General features: G+C 44.8%; 1 protein-coding gene and 1 long non-coding RNA gene across 4 annotated transcripts in view; one reads left to right on the top strand and one right to left on the bottom strand.

Annotated features, from left to right (window-relative positions):
- Positions 1-647: 647 nt before the first annotated feature.
- Positions 648-4,409, bottom strand: LOC145526110 (uncharacterized). Its single transcript, XR_014068692.1, has 2 exons — positions 4,220-4,409; positions 648-3,874 (listed from the first exon to the last, which is right to left on the bottom strand). It is a non-coding gene; the product is annotated as an uncharacterized LOC145526110 (long non-coding RNA).
- Positions 4,410-4,439: 30 nt separating this feature from the next.
- DNHD1 (dynein heavy chain domain 1) overlaps positions 4,440-27,102 on the top strand; it is a 61,511-nt gene continuing 38,848 nt past the window's right edge. For 2 of the 3 annotated variants that reach the window (XM_081540928.1, XM_081540930.1), the window contains exons 1-13: positions 4,440-4,503; positions 4,822-4,891; positions 5,019-5,092; positions 5,338-6,154; positions 9,728-9,901; positions 14,023-14,226; positions 14,307-14,417; positions 16,735-16,891; positions 22,943-23,197; positions 23,306-23,443; positions 23,589-23,640; positions 25,089-25,354; positions 25,445-25,688. In XM_081540928.1, the coding sequence (XP_081397054.1) occupies positions 4,878-4,891; positions 5,019-5,092; positions 5,338-6,154; positions 9,728-9,901; positions 14,023-14,226; positions 14,307-14,417; positions 16,735-16,891; positions 22,943-23,197; positions 23,306-23,443; positions 23,589-23,640; positions 25,089-25,354; positions 25,445-25,688 (2,506 nt within the window). In that variant the 5' untranslated portion in view covers positions 4,440-4,503; positions 4,822-4,877. Of the gene's footprint in view, positions 4,504-4,821; positions 4,892-5,018; positions 5,093-5,337; positions 6,155-9,727; positions 9,902-14,022; positions 14,227-14,306; positions 14,418-16,734; positions 16,892-22,942; positions 23,198-23,305; positions 23,444-23,588; positions 23,641-24,420; positions 24,505-25,088; positions 25,355-25,444; positions 25,689-27,102 lie in introns of those variants that run through there. The other variant, XM_081540929.1, reaches the window with a different exon arrangement.

Genomic DNA, 27,102 nt, shown 5'->3' with positions numbered 1-27,102 from the left:
GATACTGTTGCTATTTTATGCTAGGTTGTCATAGAAGAACCCACTAATGAGGTCTCTTGAAGCCAAAACTTGAAATGAAGGAGCGGACCTTGGGGACATCTGGAAGAAGAGTGTTCACTGTGCTATAGCCTCTAGTTGTCCCCGGCATCCATTGTCCCCTTCTTCCTTTACTAACTGAATCCCTGACTTTAACCCAGATGGATGGTTGCTGAAAATAAAGACCAAATTCTGTAGCTTTCCTTGCAGCTAGGTGTGTCCATGTGATGAATGATGTGTGCATTGCTAGATTTTGCTCTTAAGGGTAAGGGCATGCCTTCTCCTGCTCTTTTCCCCATCTCACTACTTGGGATGGGACTCAACACACATGCTGGTGAACTCTCTTGGACTTTGAAGACAAAGACCACTTCCTTGAAGAAGGCAGAACAACTCAAATGCTGCCACTTAAGCCCTGGAGTACTTATACTTGGACAGTTCTATGAGAGAAAAACTTCTATCCTGTTTAAGCCCTTGTATTTGGGGGGTCTTTTTGTTATTACAGCATACGTGTAGTAGACAGAATGTTAACATGGTGTCCAAGATTTCCTGCCCCACTGTACACACCATGTATAAGCCCCAGGACTGTGAATATGACAGATTTTGCTCTTTGATTAGGTTGTATTATATGACATACTTGACTGTAAGAAAAGGAGATCACCTGGATAGGCCAGGCCTAACCACATTTTAAAAGCAGGGAGTTTTCAGGACTTCTCCGGTGGTTCAGTGACTAAGACCATGCTCCCAATGAAAGGGGCCCAGGTTTGATCCCTTGTCAGGGAACCAGACCCCACATGCTACAACAAAGACCTGGCACAGCCAAATAAATAAATATATAAAAGGCAGAAGAGGATGTCAGAAAGATTTGAAACGTGAGAGGGGTTTGAGGCACTGTGCCTGATTTGAAGATGAAGATACCATATGACAAGAAAGACCAGTGGCCGCTTGGATGGAGCTGAGAGTGGCCCCTGATGCCCAGGAGGAACCAGGGACCCCATCCCATAACCACAAGAAACTGAAAAGTGCCAACAATAAGAATGAGCTTGGGGATTTCCCTGGCTATCCAATGGTTAAGACTCTGCACTTCCACACACACACACGCACAAAAAAACAGAATGTGCTTGGAGGAGGATTTTTTCCCAGAGCCTTCAGACAAGAACTCAGTCCAACCAACAGCTAGATTTCAGGCTTATGATATCCTGAGCTGAGAACCCAGTCAAGCCATGCTGAGGGCACTGACATACAGAACTGAGATACTAAATGGATGTTGTTTTCAAGCTGCTTAGTTTGTAGCAGTTGGTTGTATTGCCACAGAAAACTTGTCTGTCTCTTAAATGATTGGTAGGGAGAGATGTACTGTACTAAGGCTCTGGGGTGGGAGCATGCTGAGTGTGACTCTGAATGGGGAGAGAAGGACAGAGTTCACAGAGGTAGTAGCCAGCTGAGCAGTAGCAACTTATAGGCCTTGTAGGACTTCCTGAGGGAATGAGATGATAAAGCATTAGTGAGTTTCAGCAGAGTACGATCTGCCTGTATTTGAAACAGGTCACTGGCTGGTCTAAAAAGAGCAGATTGTATGGCAAGGGTGGAAGCCAAGAGACCAGTTAGAAGGTAATGGAATAATCCAGGTGAGAGGTGATAGTGGCCTAGACCAAGGTTTAGCTCTTTGGTGGTGTTCAGTTGCTCAGCCGTGTCTGACTCTTTGGGACTCCACGGAGTACAGCACAGCAGGCTTCCCTTTCCTTCACCATCTTAGTGACTCAGTGGGTTTAGCTCTTAGTGGTGAGAAATACTTGGATTTTGGATATATTTTGAAATTACAGTTTCACAGAATTTTTGCTGAACGATTAGACATGGGATATGTGCAGGGGTGGGGGTGGGGAACTACCAAGGGAACATTTCATGCAAAGATGGGCACAATAAAGGACAGAAACAGTATGGACCTAACAGAAGCAGAAGATATTAGGAAGAGGTGTCAAGAATACACAGAAGAACTCTACAAAAAGATCTTCAAGACCCAGATAACCATGATGGTGTGATCACTCACCTAGAGCCACAAATCCTGGAATCCGAAGTCAAGTGAGCCTTAGGAAGCATCACTACAAACAAAGATAGTGGAGGCGATGGAATCCAGCTGAGCTATTTCAAGTCTTAAAAGATGATACTGTGAAAGTGCTGCATTCAATATGCCAGCAAATGTGGAAAACTCAGCAGTGGCCACAGGACTGGAAAAGGTCAGTTTTCATCCCAATCCCAAAGAAAAGCAACGCCAAAGAATGTTCAAACTACTGCACAATTGCACTCATCTCACGCTCTAGTAAAGTAATGCTCAAAATTCTCTAAGCAAGTTAAGCCTCGCTTGGATCAAGGAGTTTGTCTTACTTGGAATTTTTGCTAAGGGTGTGGTAGTCTAGATGGATACATGCAAGTGTGTGTTGGGTGGGGTGGGGCGTCCCAAAACAGCCCTGTTGTTGGTGCTCATAGCAACTTACAGGCTCAGTAATAGATAAAGAAGCATATGGACTACACCTGCCCAGGACACCCTCAGGATTGCTACTTTCCCAAATCTCCCAGGTTCCGTACCTGAACCAAGAACTTCCAGATGTTCAAGCTGGATCTAGAAAACACAGAGGAGCAGAGATCAAATTGCCAGCATCTATTGGATCATAGAAAAAGCAAGAGAGTTTCAGAAAAACAACTAATTCTGCCTTATTGACTGTGCCAAAACCTTTGACTATATGGATCACAACAAACTGTGGAAAATTCTTCAAGAGATGGGAATACCAGACCACCTTACTTGGCTCCTGAGAAATCTGTATGTAGGTCAAGAAATAACAGTTAGAACTGGACATGGAACAACAGACTGGTTCCAAATTGGGAAAGGAGTATGTAAAAGCTGTATATTGTCACCCTGTTTATTTAACTTATGCATAGAGTACATCATGCGAAATGCCAGGCTGGATGAAGCACAAGCTGGAATTAAGATTGCTGGGAGAAATATCAATAACCTCAGAGACGCAGATGACACCACCCTTATGAAAGGAAGTGAAGAGGAACTAAAGAGCCTCTTGATGAAAGTGAAAGAGAAGAATGAAAAACTTGGCTTAAAACTCAGTGTTCAAAAAATGAAGATTATGATATCCGGTCCCATCCCTTCATGGCAAATAGATGGGGAAACAATGGAAACAGTGACAGAGTTTATTTTCTTGGGCTCCCAAATTACCGCAGATGGTGACTGCAGCCATGAAATTAAAAGACGCTTGCTCCTTGGAAGAAAAGCTATGGCCAACCTAGGCAGCATACTAAAAAGCAGAGACATTACTTTGCTGACAAAGGTCCGTCTAGTCAAAGCTATGGTTTTTCCAGTAGTCATGTAAGGGATGTGAAAGTTGGACCATAAAGAAGGCTGAGCGCTGAAGAATTGATGCTTTTGAAATGTGGTGTTGGAAAAGACTCTTGAAAAGTCCCTTGGACTGCAAGGAGATCAAACCAGTCAATCCTAAGGGAAATCAGCCTTGAATATTCATTGGAAGGACTGATGATGAAGCTGAAACTCCAATGCTTCCGCCACCTAATTTGAAGAACTGACTCGTTGAAAAAGACCCTGATGCTGGGAAAGATTGAAAGCAGGAGAAGGGGATGACAGAAAATGAGATGGTTGGATGGCATCACTGACCGATGGACATGAGTTCGAGCAAGCTCTGGGAGTTGGTGATGGACCGGGAGGGCTGGTGTGCTGCAGTCCACGGAGCCGCAAAGAATCAGACACGACTGTACGACTGAACTGACTGAACCTTTGACCCAAGCAATTGGAGAAACGGACTTGCTGTTCACTGAGATGCTGAAGAAAACGAAAGAAAACAGGCTTATTTGGGGGAGGAGGCAGTTAGGACTCAGGTTTTGGACCTTTTACGTTTTTAAGTTTGGGATTCTTATCAGATATCCAAAGTGGAGGTGGGACTCTGTCACATGCTGAATTTCTATTTATTTTAATCATTCAGGGGTTTCCCCCTGCCCTCCCGCCACCCCAAATCCCCCAGATTTTGAGCTCCTCTGTGATCAAGGAGTTTGTCTTACTAGGATTTTTTGCTAGGGGTGTGATGGTCTAGGTGGATACAGGCGTGTGCGCGTTGGGTGGGGTGGGGTGTCCCAATGATCCCTGTTGTGGGTGCCCGAAGCAACTTACAGGCTCAGTAATAGATAAACAAGCAATATGGACTACACCTTCTCTCGACGCCCTCAGGATTGCTACTTTCCCAAATCAAACAAGTCGTTCTTTTCCAGACCCAACCAGCCAGACTGCCTAGTCCCAAGGCCCGCGGGCAGAGGGCAGAGAGGGCAGAGGGCAGATTTGGCCTGGGCCCGCCCCCTCTCCCAGGGCCCCGCCCCGGGCCCCGCCTCTTCCTGGCCCAGCAGGGTCCTCACGCGACTTGCTAACTGTTCTAACAGTTGGGAGGGATGGGGCCGCGGGTGAGTCCGCTGCTGCGGATCCCTTCCTTTTGCACCACTGCTCCCAGACACACACACATTCTCGCCATTGTCCCCCGGCCCCCGGAATGTCCCTTTCTCCCACACCCCCTCCCTTCCTCTCCTCTTCTACCTCCTCTGCTTCCGCTCCCAGCCCAGCCCTCTCCGTTCTTCCCCGGCCCCCGCCTCCATCCTGCCTAGTAGTCCTTTGTACCCTCTCCTCTGCTTTCTGTCCTCAACACGTTCTCTTAGTTCACGGGCGAGGGCAAACGGGACCGGGGCTTTGCTGCCTGTCCGTGACGACCTGTTCCTCCCCTTCAGGCGATCGCCAGGCTCCAGTCCCAGTGACTGTTCCCTGCTATTCTGAGGTCCTCTGAATGAGCCTTTTTAGGTGTGTGTGCCACTTTGTCTCTACCAGTGATCATACGTGTGCGTGCCAGTCTCTGTGTGGGGATGACTGTGAATAGAGCGAGCCTGTGCCGGAGACCCAAGTCTAAGTTCATCCATTTCTCCTACAGGCACTTCCCCATGAAACCTCACCAGCACATCCCGCTCTCTTCCCTTCCCTTGCCTTCTGTGCCCCATAGTCCAGGTGAGAGGATGGTGTCAGGGGCAGTGGGAAGGGACTCCTGTGCAGGGAGAGCCCTACCTCCATCCTGGGCCTGCTTTTCACCGGTCTTAAGGGGAAGCTGTGTGGTTGGTTGACGGTCTCAGGAAACTGCAGTTCTATCCATCTCGCTGTCCTAAGTCCCTCCCTTCCCCCTTCTGCCAATCCCCTTGACACTGCCCAGAGCTTAAGCCCCCTTCTCTTGCCCTCTCTTGCGCTGCACCAAGCAGATGAGATCTATCAACCAGGAGCCTGGAACTGGCAGTTGGATCCTGAGCAGTGGGCAGGGACAGTTCGACGGCAGTTGAATGCCTGGCTCCTCTTGGTCTCAGATGAAGAGGCATCATCTAAAGCCCTTGAATCTCGGCGCTCCGTAGGTGTCCTGGACAAAGCAGAGCAGCGCCGCCGGGCCTGTCAGGGAAAAAAGAGGCGGCCCCTGAAAGCAGTGACTCAGTCCGAGTGGCCCACAGTGTTGGAGCTCCTGGTAGCTGAGCTCCAAACCCTGTTCTCGAAAGTGCTACAGGATGGCAGCCCTGAGGCATGGTACTACCTGCATGCTGTGCTGGGTCTGCTGCCTCCATATCGAGCGCTGCTGGTCGGTCGCCTTGACTTGCTGCCTTTCCTAGAGCGGCTGTACCGCTGGGCACCCTGGGTTCAGGCCCAGCTCCAGCTGGATCTGCTGGACGCCATAGAGCAGGCCTTTCCCCGAGACACCTCGTTGTTAGAGGGCGCCTCCCATGTTGACTGCTATCCCCAGAAGAAGAGGTTCCATCATGGGACCTCACGCCCAGCATGTCCTTTTGTGCAGGCCCAGTGGGAAGGGCAGCAAGTCGAGGAGGATTTGGCCACATGGCTACGACCACTGACCCTGCCTGAGCTACAGCACAGCCTGGGTATTGTTGGTGCGGAGGTGGCCATGGAAGAGACCCAGTGGCTAGATGGCCTCAGACTTCTGCCCTTGGCACTGGCGACCGACATCCCAGTACAGTATGAAAGCAGTGACACTGACAACGCAGAGGAGGAGCCTGTTGGAAGAACAGAGACTAAGTAAGTGAGGAACCTAGTCCAGGGCTTTGAGCAAAGGAAAGAAAAAAACCTCTTTCTTTCTGTCTGCTAATAACCCCAGTGGTCTCAGTGTTAATCCCCTTAGGAAAATGCAGAGATTAATGAAAATCACAAGTCAACCTCGAGGAAGCCAAAGTTTCAGAAAACAGCCTGATTTTCCAGAGTTTCTAGACTTCTTTCTCATGTAGTGCTTAGTTGTTTTTCTTACTTGTTCCACAATCCCCGAGTCTTGCCTCTAGGCCTACCTATTGCAGGATACTCAATCTGGGTCTCTCCCTTGAGATGCTCTTAGGTGAGTGCCTGTCTGGGGGCCCCTCCCACTCATGCCTATGTAAGCTAAACCAGCTCCAAGGCAGACTAGAGTTGGCTGCACTGCCAGCTAGGACTTTTCATTCTGATCCTTCCAGAGCCTTCTTGCCCTGCGAGTGAGGGACTCTTGGCCCTTGGAGTGATGATTTTCTCCCCAGTCTGGCTCTTAAACTGCTCTCTAAGGATTTCAGAATGCCTACAGAGACGCCCTCTTCTCAGAGTTCTCTAACCCTAGTCTTGGAATTTCTCCCTGTCCCCTGGCCAGCTTGTCTGTGACACATTCTAGAAACTCAAGCTGTTTTCTGTTTCATATTCTCTAGGACTGGCTTGCAGGCATTCATACGTTCACCGTCTGGGAAGAAGGCTAGTTTTACCTTCAGTCAACCTTGGCGTTCTCAATTTTAGCTCTCAGTTTATGGCTGGGTCAAGTTTTTCCTGAAGCCTTAGAGCCTTAACAGTGGGCAGATAGGCAGACTCTTGGGGCCCTGATGGAAGGTGGCCAGTGCCTTCGTTGTGTTTGCCTTCAGTTGCCCCACCAGATGCTTCTTTTTCAATGCTCTGCCCTGTGCCCTGAGTATAAGTCTCCTTTCCTGGGGGAGCAATCGAGATTGAGTGAGAATGGGCTGAGATGCTGGCAAGAAGTCAAGTTCTTGGTCCTCTTTTTGGAGCTGGCAGTAAACCTCTGAGGCCTAGCTAATGTGGCTTAATTTCACCATATTCCCCAGGACTGGCCTCCCAGGCATTCATACATTCAGGAAGTATTGCTGGGTAAACAATATATATCAGGAACTGCTAGATGCTGAGGATACAGAAGTGATAAGAGAGATTCAATCTCTTCCCTTGGGTTTTGCTGCTGCCGCTAAATCGCTTCATTCGTGTCCGACTCTGTGCAACCCCACAGACGGCAGCCCAACAGGCTCCTCTGTCCCTGGGATTCTCCAGGCAAGAGTACTGGAGTGGGTTGCCATTTCCTTCTCCACCCTGGGGTTTTACAGCTTAGTTAAGGGAGATATATGTTAAATAAGTTGATTTAAGTAAAATAGCATTACAATTTGTGTTGAATGCTACAAAATCAAAGAACACTGCCTTTTCCCTGGCTCTTCCTCTGGGTGTGTGTGTGTGCATACACATCAGAGTTAGGAGAAAGCACATCAGAGGAATTTGGGTTTAAATTTGGGTTAACAAAATACCTTGAAGGTCAGGAAGTGAAATAAAGTGGAAAGTTTCAAAGAGGAGGGAGCAGTCAGTGTTAAACTCTACCAAGACAATTAAGAACAATCTGAAAAAATATTCACTGGATTTAGCAACAAGGAAGAGGTTGGTGAGAGCAGTTTCAGTGTAGTTTTGCGATGAGGAAGGCAGACTGTAGTGCATTCAGAAGTGAATGGAAGGGGAAGAAGTGGAAATCATGTTTCATTCTTTCATGAAGCTTGGCTTGAAAGAGAAAGAGATTAGGACAGCAGATTGAAAGAACAGTGGTGTCTGAGTAGGACTCTAAAAAAATGGAGAGGTGTTTGTAGCCCTCAAGACAGTCTTGGAGAAGTTGGTGCTCGATAAATATTTGTAGAGTGAATGAATAAGTATAGGCTAACAATGGAAGAAGAGGAAATTGAAAATACATCGTGAAGAGGGGAGAAAGGATCCAGAGCACAAATGGAGGAATTAGTCTTGCAGAGAAGAAGGTCACTCCTTCCTCTCAAATATGGAGGCAAAAGTAGAATGGAAATATGTACAGATAAATGTGTGGCAAGGCAGCTGAACTTGAGGGGGTTATTTCATGGCTGAGAGCCTCAGTTTCGCTGGGCAGGGACAGAGGCAAAGAAGGACACGGGGAGCTCGGCGGGGCTGGGCATGGGGGTGGGGAGGTGGAAGCCTGCAATAGCAGTCAAGGAGACTGCAAGGGGTAGCTGCCTGAGGACTTGTACTAAGACATCGAGCAGAGTGAGCCCACAGATGAGACTGGACTCCAGGAGTCTATACAGATGATATTTCTGTTCTGAGATCTTCTGAACCTGCTTCGTACAAGTAGGGCTTTAATTATTGAGGAAATGAAACTTTAGTGCAGTTACACCATTAAGATGTCCTTATCTAATGTCAAAATCACAAACCCTGCCCTGGTGTTGATGTGTACTTCATTTAATTTTATTTATTTATTTATTTATTTTTGGCTGTTCTGGGTCTTCATTGCTGCCAATGGGATTTCTCTGGTTGCGGAAACCTGGGGCCAACTCCCCAGCTGTAGGGCTAGGGCTTCTCATGGCAGTGGCTTCTTTTGTTGCAGAACACAGGCTCAGCAGTTGTGGTTCGAGGGCACAGCTGCTCTGCGGCATGTGGGATCTTCTAGGACCAAGGATTGAACCCGTGTCCCCTGCATTGGCAGGTGGATTCTCAACCACTAGACCACCAGGGAAGTCCTGATGTGAACTTTAGGATGGCATTATAGCCCTGGGGTAACTTGTTCTGTTGATCTAGATTTGGGTTAATTAATGGCATGAATATACTTGGACTGATTAAGTCTAAACTGAATTATTCAGAGGGTTTTGGTTTGTTTTATTTTTGTGCTCTGAGTTTACTCTAACCAAATTTGTTAGTCCAGGTAATTGACTTTTGGCTTCTCTAATAATTGATTTTAATACCAATTTTATCAGCTGGTATGGTGGAAGGGTAGGAAGACTGATGGTATTGGTGCAGGCTTGAGGGTGCTGAAGGATGTATAGTTGGATCCCAGCTGGGAAGAGATGGATGTGAAGGTGGAGTTTGGGTGATGATGGAGAAAAAGCAAGAAAGAACCCCCAGGCTGGAGATCATGAAGAGTTGGAAAGCAGGTATAATGGGGACAAAGATAGGAGATCTAGAAGGCTAGGAAGGTTGCCAGAGAGGAGATATCTAGGACTGTGGGCTTGCAAGGTGATGGGTTGGGACAGCAAAATATTCCCATGACTTTTACTGAGTATTATGTAATACTGATGTCATAGTAATCACAATCAATCCAGAACGATTAATCATTTATCAGAAAGGGAAGGGTTCTTCACACAGAGATCTGAATGACTGCAGCTGCCTGACTGTGTCACCTCTTGGACTATATTTGCTCAGCATGTAAACCTTTGGGTGTAAATGGTTGACAGGCTCTAACAAGGCCACATCAGGTCCTCTCAGGCACCTAATCTAGCTCCTTTGTTCACTGGCAGACAGTGGCTGCCTGACCGCTTTGCTCTGCCTCTTCTCTCCTGGCTTCGTATCATACAGATCTCAGCTGGACTTGGAAGTTCCTGAGGAGAAGACGCTCCAAAAAAGAAGCACTGCCTTCTTACCACAGATTTCCCTCCTGGGTAGCCAGATAATGGCCGTTATGAAGACAGAGAGATACCTGAAGAAGATCCACTTCCTTTATCTCAACGTGGCTCCCAGCCGCTACTTTACGTGAGAGCCCACGCCCAGACCCCTGACCTACTCCTCCCGCTCCCTGACTTCCCCCCCACACTATCTCCCCCTCCTCCTCCTCTCCAGACCTGCTACTTTCCTGTCTTTCTCCTCTCCCCTCTCATTCCTTCTGTCTCCTAGGTTCCCTCTTTCTTCCCTTCTCAGCCTTCTCTCCACGCTTCACTTCCTCTTGCTCCCCTTTGCTCTCATAGCTTTTCATGTTAGTCATTCTTTTCTACTTTTTGCTCTGTCTTCTTTATTTTGTCCTAGAATGACAGAAACATTTGGTCATCACCTCAGAAGGGAATTTGATGGTGAACTCTTCTAACTCCAGTCCAAGAATCACATATTCATTTAAATCTTTGTGTTTCACAAGGCATCATTTTCCTTAGACTACTTTCCTTTAACTTTTACCTTTTGGTCCTCGTTTTATCTCTGTGCTATGAAAACAAGTCTTCTTCCATATGACTTGAGAGTCATTCATTCACTTTCTTCCATTAGATCAAAATCTTAGTATTTTTTAAAGCCCTATTCAAATCTCTTCTCTCCCCAGAAATATCAGTAGTAATTACCATTGATCAAGCTTTTTTTTTAATCCCCACATACCGGGTAGGTGCCATTGTTATTCCATATATGAGATGAGTAGACTGATGCATAGACAGGTTACATGACTTGTCCAAGACCACATAGTAAGTGGTAGAAACAAGACTGAAACCTGGCACTGTCTTAACTCAAAAGTCCATACTCTTGAGCAGTATCTGATCTACTCCCAGGAATCTATATATCCTGCATACACTGACCTCTTTCTCCTGAACTTCAGTGGGACTAATGACCTGTACCATCCACTGATTTACTGATCAATTCATTCAACAAGCGCTCACTGAGAGCATTGTGCTCGTTATTAAGCAATTGTCTCTTGACTCCAGTTCTGCTCTTCTCTCTCTGCTTTGTAACACTGGGGCTGGGACTCTGTAAACTTCATTTCTCTTTTTTCAGCTAGCTTCCTGTTAGGTTTGATTAATAGGGGGTGCTAGAAGGAGACTGGATAGCAGGATAAAAGGAGAAGGGACTTGACTTTGTCCTTCCTCTGCTTTCCCTTCATATCATTGCCCCAGAAATGGTCGTTCACTCTTCCAGCAGCAGGTGCTTTCTGAAGTAGCCTCTTCCTGATCCTGGCACTGCAAGAAGGGTCAACGCCACTTGGGTAGCACCTTCCCATCAGAGTTCTGAATCATAACTCTACAAGGCCCCTCCTCCGAACTCCTTATTTACTAGTAGCATCCAGGCGGCATTCCTTAGAAATCCAAGTCCCTGTGCTACAAGCCTCTCCTCCAAATCCATGGCTTCTGAGAACCCAAACTTCTTTCCTTTGTTCCTCTAGTCTTAGGGCTGGCATCCAGTTCCTGTAGTTATTGTCTCTGCTCTACCTTAGTTTTCCCTTTTTGCTTTTCAGGTGTCCTCTGACACCTTTTCTAAAACACATCTTCTTTATTGAATTCACTTTGTTGAAACGCTGAATGCAATTTCTGTTTTCCTGACTGGACTCTGATATAGTACTTGGCATCATGAGTGGTCTCAGGAAATGATCCTCAAATATGGGATTCTGATATTGGTTTGGTAATGTCCTTGGCTTTGGACAGTATTAGGCTTCTTGCTAATGGGAAATAGCATGCCAGTAATCCATGACCTGTGGTGACATCACAACTGACTAAATTGTCACTGTAGTTGAAGATGATGAACTACCTAAGGACACCTCGTGGCTGCTACACTTGACTGTCCAGCAGTAGTGATAGTAATGGTAGCAATGTGGGATGGGAGCCCTGTTGACTATGGTGGAGAGCCTATAGAAAGAAAATGACAAGCTTAGGGCTTTCAACTATCAGCTCAGTCATAATCAGAGAAGCAACGTAATCAAAGATAATTAGGCACAGAGAGAAACAAGAAACCATGAGCAAGAGAACTAAAAAAGCAGTGAATAATTACAGGGCCCACATCTGCCCAAAAAGGAACGCAGTGAAGTGAATTTTGCACTTGTTGCTGCTTTTCTCCAAACAGAGATTCCAGCAGAGGCAATGGTGTGTCAGTTTTACTATATGCCCCTGAAAGACAGAGAAGAGGAGCCAAGCTTTCATCAGACTCAGAAAACTAAAGAGCAAAAGTGGGTTTAAAGCAGATTTGGTTTTAAAACAAAAGAGCTGGGGGCCCACACCAAGGAGGGAGGTGTTTTGTGGTCCAACCTGTGTTGTAACCAGAGTCCCCTCTGGAAGGCCAGGGGATTTAATTTGTGGGTTCTCTGATGATTTTCATGTTTTATCTAGATTCTTTGCCCAGTTTTTCTAGTTGTTCTCAAGGGGACTGTTGGTCCATATTTCTAGTGCACCATCAGTAAAAGTGGAAACCTGGCAAAAAGTGGAAACCTGGCATTTTTTGTTTCACTTTGAAGTTTTCTTTCAGTGTATTTGCAATTATCAAAATTTTTCTTATATTTGTCCTAGATGGCCACGCTTGCAAGGATCTCAGTTTCCAGGCCAGGGATTGAACCTGGGCCACAGCAGTGATAGCCAGAAATCCTAATCTCTAGGCCACCAGGGAACCCCTGTCCTAGATTTTGATTTATACTTAGGGAAGAATATATTCCTTCACTTCCTTAGGGTCTTTGCTCAGCTCTCCCTGACTCCTGCCCTGTGCAGGAAGAATAGCCTCCATTAAGAAAGCCACAGGGGAAGGAGCATCGCCTTGGGAAGTCAGGCCTCAGTTAGGATAGGTAGCTATCCTGCAAGATGCCGCATAACCCAGTGGTTAAGAGAGGGGAGCTTCAGTCAGGTAGATTTGGTGTTTAAATCCTGGGCTTCCCTGGTGGCTCAGTGGTAAAGAGTCTGGTTGCCAATGCAGGAGATGCAGGTTCAATCCCTGGGTGGGGAAGATCCCTTGGCGAAGGAAATAGCAAACCACTCCAGTAGTCTTGCCTGGGAAATCCCATTGACAGGGGAGCTTGGTGGGCTACAGTCCATGGTGTCGCAAAAGAGTTGGACACAATTTAGCAGCTAAACAACAAAAATTCTTTCCTTAACTGCCTTGTGCAAACTTATGACTTCTCTTTGTTCAGTTTTCTCATCTGTAATTTGGAGATAATAGTATATTTGAGAAGATCTAGTCACTTTGTCAGAAATGAAATAAAGTTTTTGTATGATTTGACTTACTGAGTTTATTCTGATATCTATGTATATGCGCTTGAGTCATTTGCTTAATAATGTATGGGAGAGAGAGAGAGAGAGGAGGGTGGTTTTACCTTTTGGCATTATATACATTGGACTTGGGACACACAGCTTTTAAAGGGCTAAAAAATATTTTTAGTGCTTAGAAATATTACTGACTCCAAGTTATGAAAAGAAAACTGCAGGATAAAAATTAATAAATCCTTTATTAAATGTGCCCAAGCATGGCATTATGGCAACTAGTTTACCTCAACTAGATATAGCACATAATTTATATGTTATATACTTACATGTAGAGTGTATTTAATGTGGGATATGGGAGCATTTTCCTGAAATAAGACAACTTACTAGGATTTTAAGATGGCTCTGGAGGAATTTATCTGGTTCACTAGATGGCAGTTTTCCTCTTTATTGGCCTGTGTCTGGTGTTCTAGTTACCCTTGCTTTCCCCCATTCTCAGTCACTCCAAACAGCCTTCCCTGATTATCTCTGCATGTACATTTTTTTTCACATTTCAACATTTCTGAAATTGTCATGCATCTTACAAATTGTTGGTGTATCATATTGACAGCATTTTTTCTTTTAGTGTTTCATAAAAGAACGCTGCAGCTTACAGTTGATAGCATCTTAGATTTGATGGGATGTAAGTTCTCTGTATCTGGAGATATGAACTTCTTGGAACTGGCTAGGAGCCTTTTTCTTTCTTCCCACCTGTTTTTGGCTTCCTTTTTCTTCTTAATATCACATCTTTCTGGTTTGAAGATCATTCTGCTCTCTTTCCCCTCTTCCCACTGTCTTCCGCCTTCCTTTCTGCTTCCTTGTTTCCCCTTTCTGTCCTTCTTTTGTCCCTCCCTGGAGTCTGCACAAGTTCCCAAGGCCCCCACTGATCTGTGCGCTGGTTTAAAGGCCTTACAGCCTTATGGTGGTGCCACCCAACAAGGTGAATCCCGAGCACTACATCTTCTCTCCCTTTGGGATCCTGCACGTACATCCTGTGGAGGGCAGTGAGGCAATGACACTGGGTACCTGGCACCACCACTCTGTCCTCTGGCAACAGCTCCAGCTTATTCCATTCTTCAAGTATTGCCTCTTACGCAAGGCCTTAGCCAGGTAGGTGATGGTGGATATGGGGTTTGGGAAGAGGCATCACAAAGAGCCACAGTACACTGTCACTTCCCTCTGGTCTGTAGCTGGAAGAAGGGTGTGAAGTTGCAGAGGCTGCACCGGCATCGGTCTTTCCTAGAGAAACACCTGCTCCTGGCTGTCCCCCACTTTGGAGCTGGGCTGCTCCATATCAACAGGTGAGGTCTTAAATCACAACTTCTATGGACTTTTAAAAAAATATTTATTTATTTGGCTGCACTGGGTCTTAGTTGAGGCATATGGGATCTAGTTCCCTGACCAGGGATTGAATCCAACCCCACTGCATTAGGAACACAGAATTCTTAGCTGCTGGACCACTAGGGAAGTCCCTGCAATGGACTTCTGAAAATCATTTTACAAGCAGTAATACACACGATCATTTTAGAAGATTTGGAAAATACAAAAAGAGCACAAATGAAAAACTCTTCAGTCTCACCATCTACAGATAACCATGACATTTTGTCACATATTCTTATAGTCTTTTTTCCCATCATGTATACAAATGCAATCATACTTTACATAATTGTTATGTAACCAGTTTTTTCCTCTGAAAAATATATTCTGAACATATCTATGTATTAATAAATTTCTATATCAACTTTCTCCAGATTGTTCAGTTATTAAATATCAAATCTGAGGATGTAATGTAGGTATTTGAAACTCTGCTGTTACCATGGTATTACTTGAATTCTTTTTTTTTTTTTTAAGAAAAACTTAGTGTCTCCTGTTTTCAGTTCTTTCTTACTTTCTCTGCACAACTCCTCAACCATTGCAGTTATCTTCTGTGATACGAGCTGCAAGCTCAGATGCCTGCAGGGCCCAAGGAAGAGCTGTGGAAGAAACACAGTGGGCTGAAGGAGCATGGGACTGCAGTCAGCTTGGGGATTGCCCCTAAAGAGGACAGTCACTACCCAGTTCCAATTGATTCTTACCATTAGGAATATGGATCCAGCATGTCAGCCACATTATTTTTTCAGGATGACCTAGGAATCCACATTTTGTTGTAAAATCTCTTTATTTTATCTGGTTATCTTTTAATTTTTATTAAAGCACCAGAAAGTTTTATTAAAACACTGTGCTGGCCAACTCTTAGTGGTACATACAAAAACCCTTTCATTCTGAATTCGGCCTATGTGCTACCAGTTCACAACCTCAGCTCTAGGTTTTCTCCAGTCTAGCTTAATGATTATGGCATAATTGGCTGCACAGATCCGAATTTAAGTCCTAAACACTAGCAAGGGACCTTACTCTTTGAGCCCCAGTTTCCTGATCTGAAAACAAAAGAAGACTTTTGCTACTCACAGCTGTTAAAAAAAAAAAGTCACAGTGCTCCTGCTCAGTCATAACTAACTCTTGGCAACCCTTTGGACTGTAGCCTGCCAGGCTCCTCTGTCCATGGGATTTTCCAGGCAAGAATACTAGAGTAAGTTTCCATTTCCTTCTCTAGAGGAGCTTCCTGACCCAGGGATCAAACCAGCGTTTCCCAAGTCTCCTGCTTTGCAGGCGGATTCTTTACTTGATGGCTTCCCTGATAGCTCAGTTGGTAAAGAATCTGTCTGCAATGCAGGAGACCCCAGTTCTATTCCTGGGTCGAGAATATCCGCTAGAGAAGGGATAGGCTACCCACTCTAGTATCCTTGGGCTTCCCTTGTGGCTCAGCTGGTAAAGAATCTGCCTGCAATGAGGCAGACCTGGGTTCGACCACTGGGTTGGGAAGATCCCCTGGAGAAGGGAAAGGCTACCCACTCCAGTATTCTGGTCTGGAGAATTCCATGGACTGTATAGTCTATGGGATCACAAAGAGTTGGACATTACTGAGCGACTTTCACTTTAACTTACTTTCACTTTCTTTATTCAACGAACCAGCAGTGAGAATTAAATGAGATAATGAATATAAAGTACCATGTTCAGTGCCTCAATAGGAATTTAGCAAATGATACCCATATGATCATCCTCTGTTTATCAGGGAGTCCATTTTTTCAAGGATATTTTGAGATGTAGATTTTTCAGGTTGGTTGTGCGAGGAATAGATAACAGAAGTGGGTTTCTTCAGGGATGGTCAGCCCATAGAGAGGCTGGAGGTTCCTCACCTTTGATTCTAAAACTTGCCTGTCCATCTAGACTGTAAGGACCCTCGGCTTTCCTTATTCCAAGGAAGAAGCCTATGCAGTCTCTCCTTCTAAGTCATACCCTAGGATCTCTTTGACCTTCTTTCCTGGAAGAAAGGGTTACCCAGTGTAAACATTTGTGCATACCCCAGACCTTTGCCAAAGAATTCCATAGCCAGCAACACCCTGGGCTTAAACTCTTCCAAAGAACCCTCAAGAGGAGGCTGTTACTGTCGGTCACTGGGAACATTATGCTCTCTCTAAACCTTTGCTCATTCTGGGGTGAGCTGGGCTAGGAATAAGTCAAAAGAGTCCAAGGAAGGAGGGCAGAGTCACCAGCTCTGACCGGTTTAGCCCTTGATTCCAGACTTCTGCAGGAACTGCACTCTGTGTCCTGGCTCCCTCATGAAGCAGATCAGTGCTACGAGCTGCTGGACCTGCGGCGGGCTCTAGCCAAGGAGAACCACAAGGCTCTGCGGCTGCTCCATCGCTGCCTGCGTCTCTGCACATCCATCCTTCATCTGGTAAGAGGCTCCCATTTATGGTGAGATTTTTCTCCAGGCTGAACACGCCAAGGTTTCAGCTATCTCTTGGCTTAAGCTTCCCTGTGTGTTCTGGACTCTGCAGTGGGCTCAGAGTCTCTGTCCTGTTTACCAACAGCAGCCTGTACTCTAGGTGGATGGATTAATAACAAACAGGCAGAGACTTAGATTCAATCTTTTCCTAAAGTCTTGAGCAGAGTCAAGAAGAAACATAACAATGTCTGTTTTTTCAGTCATTTGTGCCAGGAGCAGTAGAGAATTTGAAAGTTGGGATCCTGATCTTACGTGTTTCTGGGCTTATCCCGGAACCTCTCTTGAACTTTTGATAGGTCCCCGTGGCGGACAGAAGCATCCAGTCATGGAGTCCTTCCTTCTCGTGCCTACTTTACGTCTGTGGTACATGTCCCTGGTGCGTGCACACTCAGTCTCTTGGTCCTGCCTGACGCTTTGCAGCTCTTATGAACTGTAGCCCACCAGGCTCCTCTGTCCAGGGGATTTTCTAAGCAAGAACACTGAAGGAGATTGACATTTCCTACTCCAGGGGATCTTCCTGACCCAGGGATTGAACCCACATCTCCTGCATTGCAGGCGGATTCTGTACTGCTGAGCCATTGGGGAAACCTTTCCTTATGTATATACCCATATAATAACTACCAGCAGATCAAGATATACAATGTCTATAGAACTTCAGCAACTTCCCTGGTACTTTCTCATCAGTGCCTCCACAAAGGTAACCACTGTCACCACAGATTAATTTTGTCTGATTTGAAATTTCATGTACTCTTTTTTTTTGGCCTGGCTTTTTTTCACTTCACATTATGTTAGTGACAGTTATCCATAATACTATAGGTGGTAGTGGTTCACTCTTTTGTATTGCTGTGTAGTGTTTTACTATACAAATGTGCCACAATTTATTTGTTAATTCTCCTGTTGATGGGTATTTGTGTTAGTTCCAGTTTTTTACTATTGTGAATGCTCTTATGAAGTTTGTATGTTTTTTGATGGACATAAACCCTCATTTCTTTGGGGTATATATTCCAGGAGTGGAATTGCTAGAATAGGGTTTAGGTATGTTTAACAGTGCCAGACAGTTTTCTAGAGTAGTTGTACCAGTTTATATTCCGATCAGACTTCTAGTTGTCCTGTGATCTCATCAGCACTTGAGAGTGTTGAGGTTTTTAATTTTAACCAGATTGGTGAGTGTATGGTTTTAGTTTGTGTTTCTATGATCACCAGTGATGTTGAGCATCCTTTCAAATGTTTATTGGCCATTTTGGTACTCTCTTCTGTGACGTATTTAACTCTTGTTCAGTTTTGATTGGGTTGTCTATTAATTTGTAGGAGTTCTTTTATATATTCTGCATATAAGTCTGGTATCAAATATACAAATATTGTGGACATTTTATCCCAGTCTGTGGTTTGCCTTTTTACTATTTTAATAGTGTCTTTTGATGCGTACAAGTTCTTATTTTCTTGAAGTTTATTTTATGATTATTTTTTGGTTAGTGTCCTTTGGGTTCTGGCTTAAGAAATCTTGCCTATCCCATATTCTCCTATATTTTCTTCTAGAAATTTTATTACCTTATCATTTACATTTAGTTGTATGATCCATTTCAAATTAATTTTTCTGTGTGGTGTGAGGTAAGAGTCAAGTTTTATTTTTCTCATTTATGGAAAAGACTGTCCTTTCCCTACTAAATTACAGTGGTGTCTTTTTCTTAAATCAGATGATTGTATATGTGTGGACCTGTTTCTGGACTCTCTTCTGTTCCATTAATCTGTTTGTCTATTTTAATTATTGTAGCTTCATAATTGGAGAAGGAAATGGCAGCCCACTCCAGTATTCTTGCCGGGAGAGTCCTGTGGACAGGGGAGCCTGGTGGGCTGCCGTCTATGGGGTCGCACAGAGCTGGACACGATTGAGGCGACTTAACATGCATGCATGCATTGGAGAGGGAAATGGCAACCTACTCCAGTGTTCTTGCCTGGAGAATCCCAGGGACGGGGGAGCCTGGTGGGCTGCCGTCTATGGGGTTGCACAGAGTTGGACATGACTGAAGCAACTTGGCAGCAGGCAGCAGCAGCAGCTTCATAATAAGTCTTAATATCTGGTATTATAAGACCTACAGCTTTTTGTTATTCAAGATTTCCCTAGCTATTCTAGGTTCTTTTAAGTTCTATATACATTTTCAGATCAGCTTGTTAATTTCCACAAAATACCTTACTGGATTTTTTTTTATTAGCTTGCTTTAAATCTATAGATCAATTTGGGGAGAATTGATATCCTAACAATATTTAATTTCCTAGTCCATGACATGGATCTATTGATTTATTTTGATTTCTTTAATTACTCTTGACAAGATTTTGCAGGTTTCCTATAGAGGTCTTGAACATATTTGTGTTCATTAGACTTATTGCTAGATACTAGACATTTTTTGTTGCTATTATAAATGGTATTTTAAAACGTTGCTGTTTTCTAATAGCTGCTATACCATACACAAAAATTAATTCATGGTGGATAAAAGACAGTAATGAGGTGGATGAAACTGGAGCCTGTTATACAGAGTGAAGTAAGCCAGAGAGAAAAACACCAATACAGTATACTAACACATATATATAGAATCTAGTAAATCGGTAAAGATAACCCTGTATGCAAGACAAAAAAAGAGACAAAGATATATAGAACAGTATTATGGACTCTATGGGAGAGGGTGAGGGTGGAATGATATGGAAGAATGGCATTGAAGCTTGTAAATTATCATATGTGAAATGAATAGCCAGTCCAGTTTCGATGCATGATACAGGGTGCTCGGGGCTGGTGCACCGGGATGACCCGGAGGGATGGGATGGGGAGGGAGGTGGGAGGGGGGTTCTGGAAGTGGAACACATGTACACCCATGGTGGGTTCATGTCAATGTATGGCAAAACCAATACAAAATCATAAAGAAAAAAAATAGATAAATCACCATTGAAAAAATGAAAGGACAAGCAAATGCAACACTTGCCACTTTCTGTGCTGCTATGTGGTGTGGAATGGAACCAGTCCCTGTTGGCAGTCACCCCAAAGGTGGGATGCAAGGGCAGTAGGGCAGAATCAATGATCATCACAGCTGGCAACTGAACTGTTACAGAACCAAGCTTATAATCTGTGCTAAATAAAAGCATGCTGCTGTCCATTAAAATGTAGCATTATTCAATAACTCAGATAGATTAGAAACAAATAATGATATTATATGTGAGTGTTTTAGATACTCATCAATTTTTAAGGAAGTTTCCATCAACTCCTAGTTTGTTAAGAGGTTTTTTCATGAATGGGTATTGAATTTTGTCCAATGATTTTTTTTTTTCTTCTTCTATTTAGATGATCATGTAATTTTTCTCCTTGAGTCTGTTAATATGGTGAATTGTCAGTGTTAGACTACCTTTGCATTACTGGGATAAACCCATTTCCTTCCTTCCTTCCTCCTTCCTTCCTTCAGTAGTTGAGGCGTGGGCTTAACTGTTCCTTGGCACGTGAGATCTTACTTCCCTGACCAGAGCTCGAACCTGTGTCCCTGAATTGTAAGGCAGATTCTTAATCACCGGACCTCCAGGGAAGTCCCCTAACCAGCACTCCTGATTGCTTGTTTCCTGCTGGCTTTTTTTCACAGCTCTCATAATTTTTGCATATAATGTAAATTTACTATTTATATGTTTATTGTGCATTATTTATTATGTTTATTGTATGTACTCCAACAAGATGGTAGGAATTTTTGTCTGTTTCATTAACTAGTATGTTTCTATTGCTTATTGTAGTGTATGACATACAGTAGGTGCTCAGTGAATATTTGTTGACTGAATGAATGCCAAATTGAGTTTGTATCTATATCTTTCTCCCAAGCAGAATAAAACCTTGGCATTCTTCTAATTTTCTTTTTCTCCTCTCCTTACCCTCCACCCTTCTCATTATGCTTTTTTTGATATCTCCTGGAATTTTAGTCCTACATTGTTACAAAAATTTTTCTTTTATGGCTTCTCATTTAGAATTAACAATATATTCACAATTTTTTTTTTTTTTGCTCATTACAACTTCTTATAGACCACTTTATCTTCTTGTATTCATTTTCTTCTGTCAAAAATATACTGTCTTTTTTTCCAGAGAGAATCTGTGGATGGTAAATTTTTAGAGTCTTTGTACATCTAAAAATGTCTTTATTCATCTTCAAACTTCAGTGATTCTATGGCTAGATATGGAATTCTAGGTTTTTAAAATCTCCTTAGAACTTTAAAGATATTGCCCCTAGTGGTAAGGTTTTAAAAACGTATACTGATTATGTTCTGTTGTAGTTATTATTGTGGTTGCTAGTTGTTTTTTTTTTTTTAAGAATCTCCATTTTCTCTCTATTTTTATTATTTATTTAATATGTATTGATGTATAGTTGATTTACAATGTTTCTTTACCAACTGAGCTCTCAGAGAAGCCCCATTAAAAATCTCGTTAGAACTTTAAAGATAATGCCCCTCAGTTCAGTTCAGTCACTCTTTGCAACTGACTCTTTGCAACCCCATGGACTGCAGCACACCAGGCTTCCCTGTCCATCACCAATTCCCAGAGCTTACACAAACTCATGTCCATCAAGTCAGTGATGCCATCCAACCATCTCATCTTCTGTTGTCCCCTTCTCCTTCTGCCTTCAATCTTTCCCCACATCAGGGTCTTTTCTACTGAGTCAGTTCTTCGCATCAGGTGGTCAAAGTATTAGAGTTTCAGGTTGAGCATCAGTCCTTCCAAGAAATATTCAGGACTAGTTTCTTTTTTGATTGACTGGTTTGATCTCCTTGCAATCCAAAGGAGTCTTCTCCAACACCACAATTTAAAAGTATCAATTCTTCAGCGCTCAGCTTTCTTTATGGTCCAGCTCTCACATCCATACGTGAATACCTGAAAAATCATGACTTTGACTAGACAGGCCTTTGTTGGCAAAGTAATGTCTCTGCTTTTTAATATGCTGTCTAGGTTGATCATAGCTTTTCTTCCAAGGAGCAAGCATCTTTTAATTTCATGGCTGTAGTCACCATCTGCAGTGATTTTGGAGCCCTAAAAAATAAAGTCTCTCACTGTTTCCATTGTTTCCCCATCTATTTGCCATGAAGTGATTGGATCAGATGCCATGGTCTTAGTTTTCTGAATGTTGAGTTTTAAGCCAACTGTTTCACTCTCCTCTTTCACTTTCATCAAGAGGCTCTTTAGTTCCTCTTTGCTTTCTGCGATAAGGGTGTTGTCATATCTGAGGTTATTGATATTTCTGCATGTCTGCATATCTGAGGTTATTGATATTTCTCCTGGCAATCTTGATTCCAACTTGTGTTTCATCCAGCCTGGCATTTCACATGATGTACTCTGCACATAAGTTAAATAAGCAGGGTGACAATATGCAGCCTTGACGTACTTCTTTCCCGATTTGGAACCAGTCCGTTGTTCCATGTCCAGTTCTAACTGTTACTTCTTGACCTGCATACAGATTTCTCAGGAGGCAAGTGAGGTGGTCTGGTATTCCCATCTCTTGAAGAATTTTCCAGTTTGTTGTGATCCACATAGTCAAAGGCTTTGGCGTGGTCAATAAGGCAGTAATAGATGTTTTTCTGAAACTCTCTTGCTTTTTCGATGATCCAACAGATGTTGGCAATTTGATCTCTGGTTCCTCTTCGTTTTCTAAATCCAGCTTGAAAATATGGAATTTCACGGTTCACGTACTGTTGAAGCCTGGCTTAGAGAATTCCAAGACTGAGCAACTTTCACTTCACTGGGGGCATTTGGCAGCTTGGCCTATCAAATCAACTCATTGTAGCCTCTCAATATATGTTCTCTGTTTCACATCTTCTCTGGTCACTTAAAGATTTCCAGGGCCAATCTCTACTAAGAAGCAGCCCTCCATCTGCATATCTAGTGTCGAGTTTTAGACTCTGAGACCCAAGAGCTTTGCAACCGACCAGTAGGTGGCCAGTTTTGTCTCCATCCCCCTTTCTCCAGTGAACTTTCCACTCTCCTGACAGATCCACGAGGATACATACCACATGCAACAAGGCCTGCAGGAGCGACTGAAAAACTGCAAGAGGATCAGGACAGACCAGACCTCCGCATACCTTCAGAAGGTGCAGTGCCAGCAGCTGGAGCAGAGGCTGAAGCAGGCAGAGGCCTGGTTGCTGCAGATAGGACAGCTGGCCCGCTTGGTAGACTATATGATCTGCCAGAACCTCGTGTCCATCATAGAGGAGGAGATAACCTCTTTTGTGGCCAACATCCTGCAAGTGAGGTGATGGGTAGAATGTGGGAAGGTGGGCAGGCAGACAAGGGCCGACTGGCAGGGAGCAAGTACTGACCTCTGTCCCCAAACTTCTCCTGACCTTTCTTTACAGGCCCCGAGGCAGAAACCCTTTCTCTCAGCACAGCTGGTCTTTGACAGTCATGGTCAGCTGTCTCATGAGCCCTGTATTGAAAATATGATCCAGATTTTAACTGCGGGCCTAAGGTCAATGAAGGCCTCTGCCCTGAAGGTATTCTGGCTTGGGCAGGGGGCTGGCTGGAGGAATTCCCTACAGGGAATACCCTATTCCTATCCTCTAGAATCAGAAACTCTCAGCCTGGTCTGAACCCTCATTATTTGCTCTTTCTGTGCCTTCTTTGTACCTTGGCATGAAGGTAATGCAGTCTACAGACCTGAAGACCTTCTGGGATTCCCTGTATATTGAAGGTATTTTAGGAGCCCTGGGCAGTGGGGAGGAAGGGTGGAAGGAGGGAGAAGGGTACGTGCAATGTCCTAATGGCCATAGAGTCAGGCACTGGACATGGATGGAGCAGCTCCAGTCTGGGTCTGAACATGTGATGGGGGAAGGAGGGTAGAGGCATGTTTTTGCTCCTCGTGCGTGTGCCAGTGGGATTTTGTGATGGGTGGGTGCATTGTATGTGAGAGAGGAGAGTCAAAGATAACTTTAAAGTTTTTGACTGGAGAACCTGGAAGAATGGAGTTCCCATTTACTGAAGCTGGAAGACTGCATGAGGAGCAATTTGGAGGGGAGCGGGTGGAGATCAGAGCCCATTCTGGGCTGTTAAAAGTTTGAGGTGCATGGTAGGCATCTAGGTAGAGATGTGGACTAGGCAGTTTAAATGGGATTGGGATTCAGGGAGAGATCCTGAGTTAGACACAAATTCCAGAGAAAATAAATGGTATTTAAAAATATGAAACTGAGTTAGTTCTAGAAAGTGAGTCCTGATGGGGAAGGGAAGAGATCTGAGGACGGGCCCCTGGGAGGGGGCACCATGGTGTTTAGGTGTTTGCTGTATGAATCTAATTTATGAACATTTTGATGCCTCTTCTCCCTTTTTGTGCAAATCTTAACACAAATACCGAAGCTGGCAATTAACCAGTTTCTAAGAATTAAGGCAGAGGCCAAGTTCAAGGATATTCCTTAAGACAGGTGCTGAGGACTGGCTTGCTCAGCTTCCTTCCCCACCTCCTCCTCTGTTCTGCATTTCTGAAACTGCATTTCTCAGACCTCCTCGAGGCTGGGAGTCCTAGGTTATTTAGAGCTATATGTGACTTCAGTTCAGAATTGAGGTAAGTAGGGGAGAGAGCAGGTTGCATGCCATCTGCTCTGCTGGTGGGGCTCATAATCGTTTATGATCATGTGTTTATGTAGCTGGTGGTATGGCGACAACACCGCAATTTGCCAGGCAGCATGAAGCCCTAGACACTTGGCCTAGAGTGTTTTTGTTTTTCAGTTCTTGCAGTCATCCACAACTCACATAATTTTATAAAATAATTGCTTATACTGGGCTTCCCTGAATTGGGAAGATCCCCTGGAGAAGAGAATGGCTATCCAACCCAGTATTCTTGCTTGGAGAATCCATGGACAGAGGTGCCTGGCAGGCTACAGTCAATGGGGTCGCAAAGAGTCAGACACAAATGAGCGACTAACGCTTTCACTGCTTATGCTAGCTAGAGTAAATTTTGTTGTCTGCGTCTGAACCCTAACAGATTCCCTGGCACTATGTTTATGATATAGATGTATATGTAAACTCACTCATGAACAGAGAATGTGTAAGGTGTGTAATGTGTGTGTCCACACTCAGGGTAGAGGGAGAGGTTGTATGTGGTCCCTGGAGGGCACTCATGGACAATCACGGTCTGTTCCCCACTAGACGAAGATGAAGAGGAAGACTCAGACTCAGACTTCATGATGCCTAAGTTCCAGGGCCACCCCAGCGATGCTGTGGATGTCTTCTGTGGCCCGAATATAGGATTGGTATGGCCCTGGAAGTCTCGCACAGTTACTGAAGCCCTGGAGGTCCATGGGCACCGGCTTCGGGGCCAGTACTTGCCCCTCGATTATAATCAGCTGCAAGAGGACCTGGACAACAGCTCTCAAATCCAGCAGGCGCTGGCTATCCAACAGGCCCTGTTGGAGGTGAGGACAGAGGTTTAAGGAATGGGATGGTGGCCACCAGTTCCTGTCACAGCCACCCACCTCTGCCCTAAGCCCCTTGTCTGCCTCTAGGACATGCTGCAGGAGGTGCAGGAATTCTGCCGGGATTATCATTGGATGACAGGCATTTATGAGTTCCTGCAAGCCTGGGGGTGTCAAAAGCTGGAGTCTATGAGAGGTTATCCTATCAAGAACTACGTGATGCTGGTGACCCGCCTGAACGCTTGGCAGGCCCAAGTCTCCAGGATACCCATGGAGTTGATCACAAGAGGCAGGCTGCTGCTGCTGAGCTGCCGCAACATACAGGCGGAGATGGGTGAGTGCTGCTTAGCCTCCCTTCTTGTTTTTTTTAAATTTTGTTTATTTATTTGTGGCTGCACTGGGCCTTCGTTGCTGCCCGTGGCCTTTCTCTGCTTGCAGTGAATGGGGGCTACTCTCGAGTTACGGTAGCCCTCTTGAGTAGGGGCTTCTCACTGCAGTGGTTTCTCTTGTTGTGGAGCACAGGTTCTAGCCACGCAGGCTTCAGTAGTTGCAGCATGTGTGTGTGCTCAGCTGCTAAGTCGTGTCTGACTCTTTACGACCCTTATGAACTGTATTCTGACAACCTCCTCTGTCCGCAGGATTTCTCAGGCAAGCATACTGGAGTGGGTTGCCATTTCTTCCTCTAGGGGATCTTCCTGACCCAGGGATCGAACCTGTGTCTCCTGTCTCCTGGATTGTCAGGAGGCTGCTTTAACTACTGAGCCACCTGCGAAGCCCAGTAGTTGCATCCTCACTGGTTGTGGCACGTGAGGGTACATGTGGGTACAGTTACCCCATGGCATGTGGAATCCAGGGATGGAACCTGTGTCCCCTGCACTGGCGGGAGGTTTCCTAACCACTGGACCACCAGCGAAGTCCTATCCTCCCTTCTCTCCTTCACCTTCTGTACCTTATCCACACGGCCCTCCTTGGGTCTTCAGTGTCCCCCAGAGACCTTTGGTGCAGGAATTAGTAGAGCCTCCCAAAGCCCCAGGTCCCATCCTTCCCTTTGCCAACTGTCCGCTACAGGGGACAGCCTCTCCATCTGTTTTGGCCCAGCTCATACTTCTCAGGAAAGGTGTCTCTGTCACCTGACATTTTCTGTTCTTACGGTGTGGAAGTAGTCAGACCAAAGGTAACTGAGGAAAATCTTAGCTTGCTCCTTAGGCTAGGAGAACTCAGTTTCTTTACTGAGATTCTCAGGAATCAAGGGTGCTCTCTCTCCACATGTAGCAATCAAAATTGACACCGTGATTTGCATGTATAAAAAGTTACTCTCTTTAACTGATCTTGGCTTGTTCTGTAGCCTTAAATTCTGCTGATGGTGAAAGAACAGACAGTTGGCCCTCCGTATCTGAATGTTCTGTGTCTGTGGGTAAAATTCCAGAAAGTCCCAAAAAAGCAAAACTTGAACCGAGAACTGTTTATGTAGCATTTACACTGTATTTACAACTATTTACATAGCACTTACATCGTTTTAGGTGTTGTAAGTAAACTAGAGATGATTTAAGGGGCTTCTCACGTGGCGCTAGTGGTAAAGAATCTGCCTACCAATGCAGAAGACATAAAAGACGCAGACTCAATCCCTGGGTTGGGAAGATCTCCTGGGGGAGGGCATGACAACCCAATCCAGTATTCTTGCCTGGAGAGTCCGTCCCATGGACAGAGGAACCTGATGGGCTACAGTCCATAGCGTTGCACAGAGTTGG

The sequence above is a fragment of the Giraffa tippelskirchi genome, chromosome 11 (assembly GCF_054371585.1).
Source record: "Giraffa tippelskirchi isolate mGirTip1 chromosome 11, T2T-mGirTip1v1.2.pri, whole genome shotgun sequence".
Taxonomy (NCBI): domain Eukaryota; kingdom Metazoa; phylum Chordata; class Mammalia; order Artiodactyla; family Giraffidae; genus Giraffa; species Giraffa tippelskirchi.
This window is presented reverse-complemented; position numbering and strand designations above follow the sequence as displayed.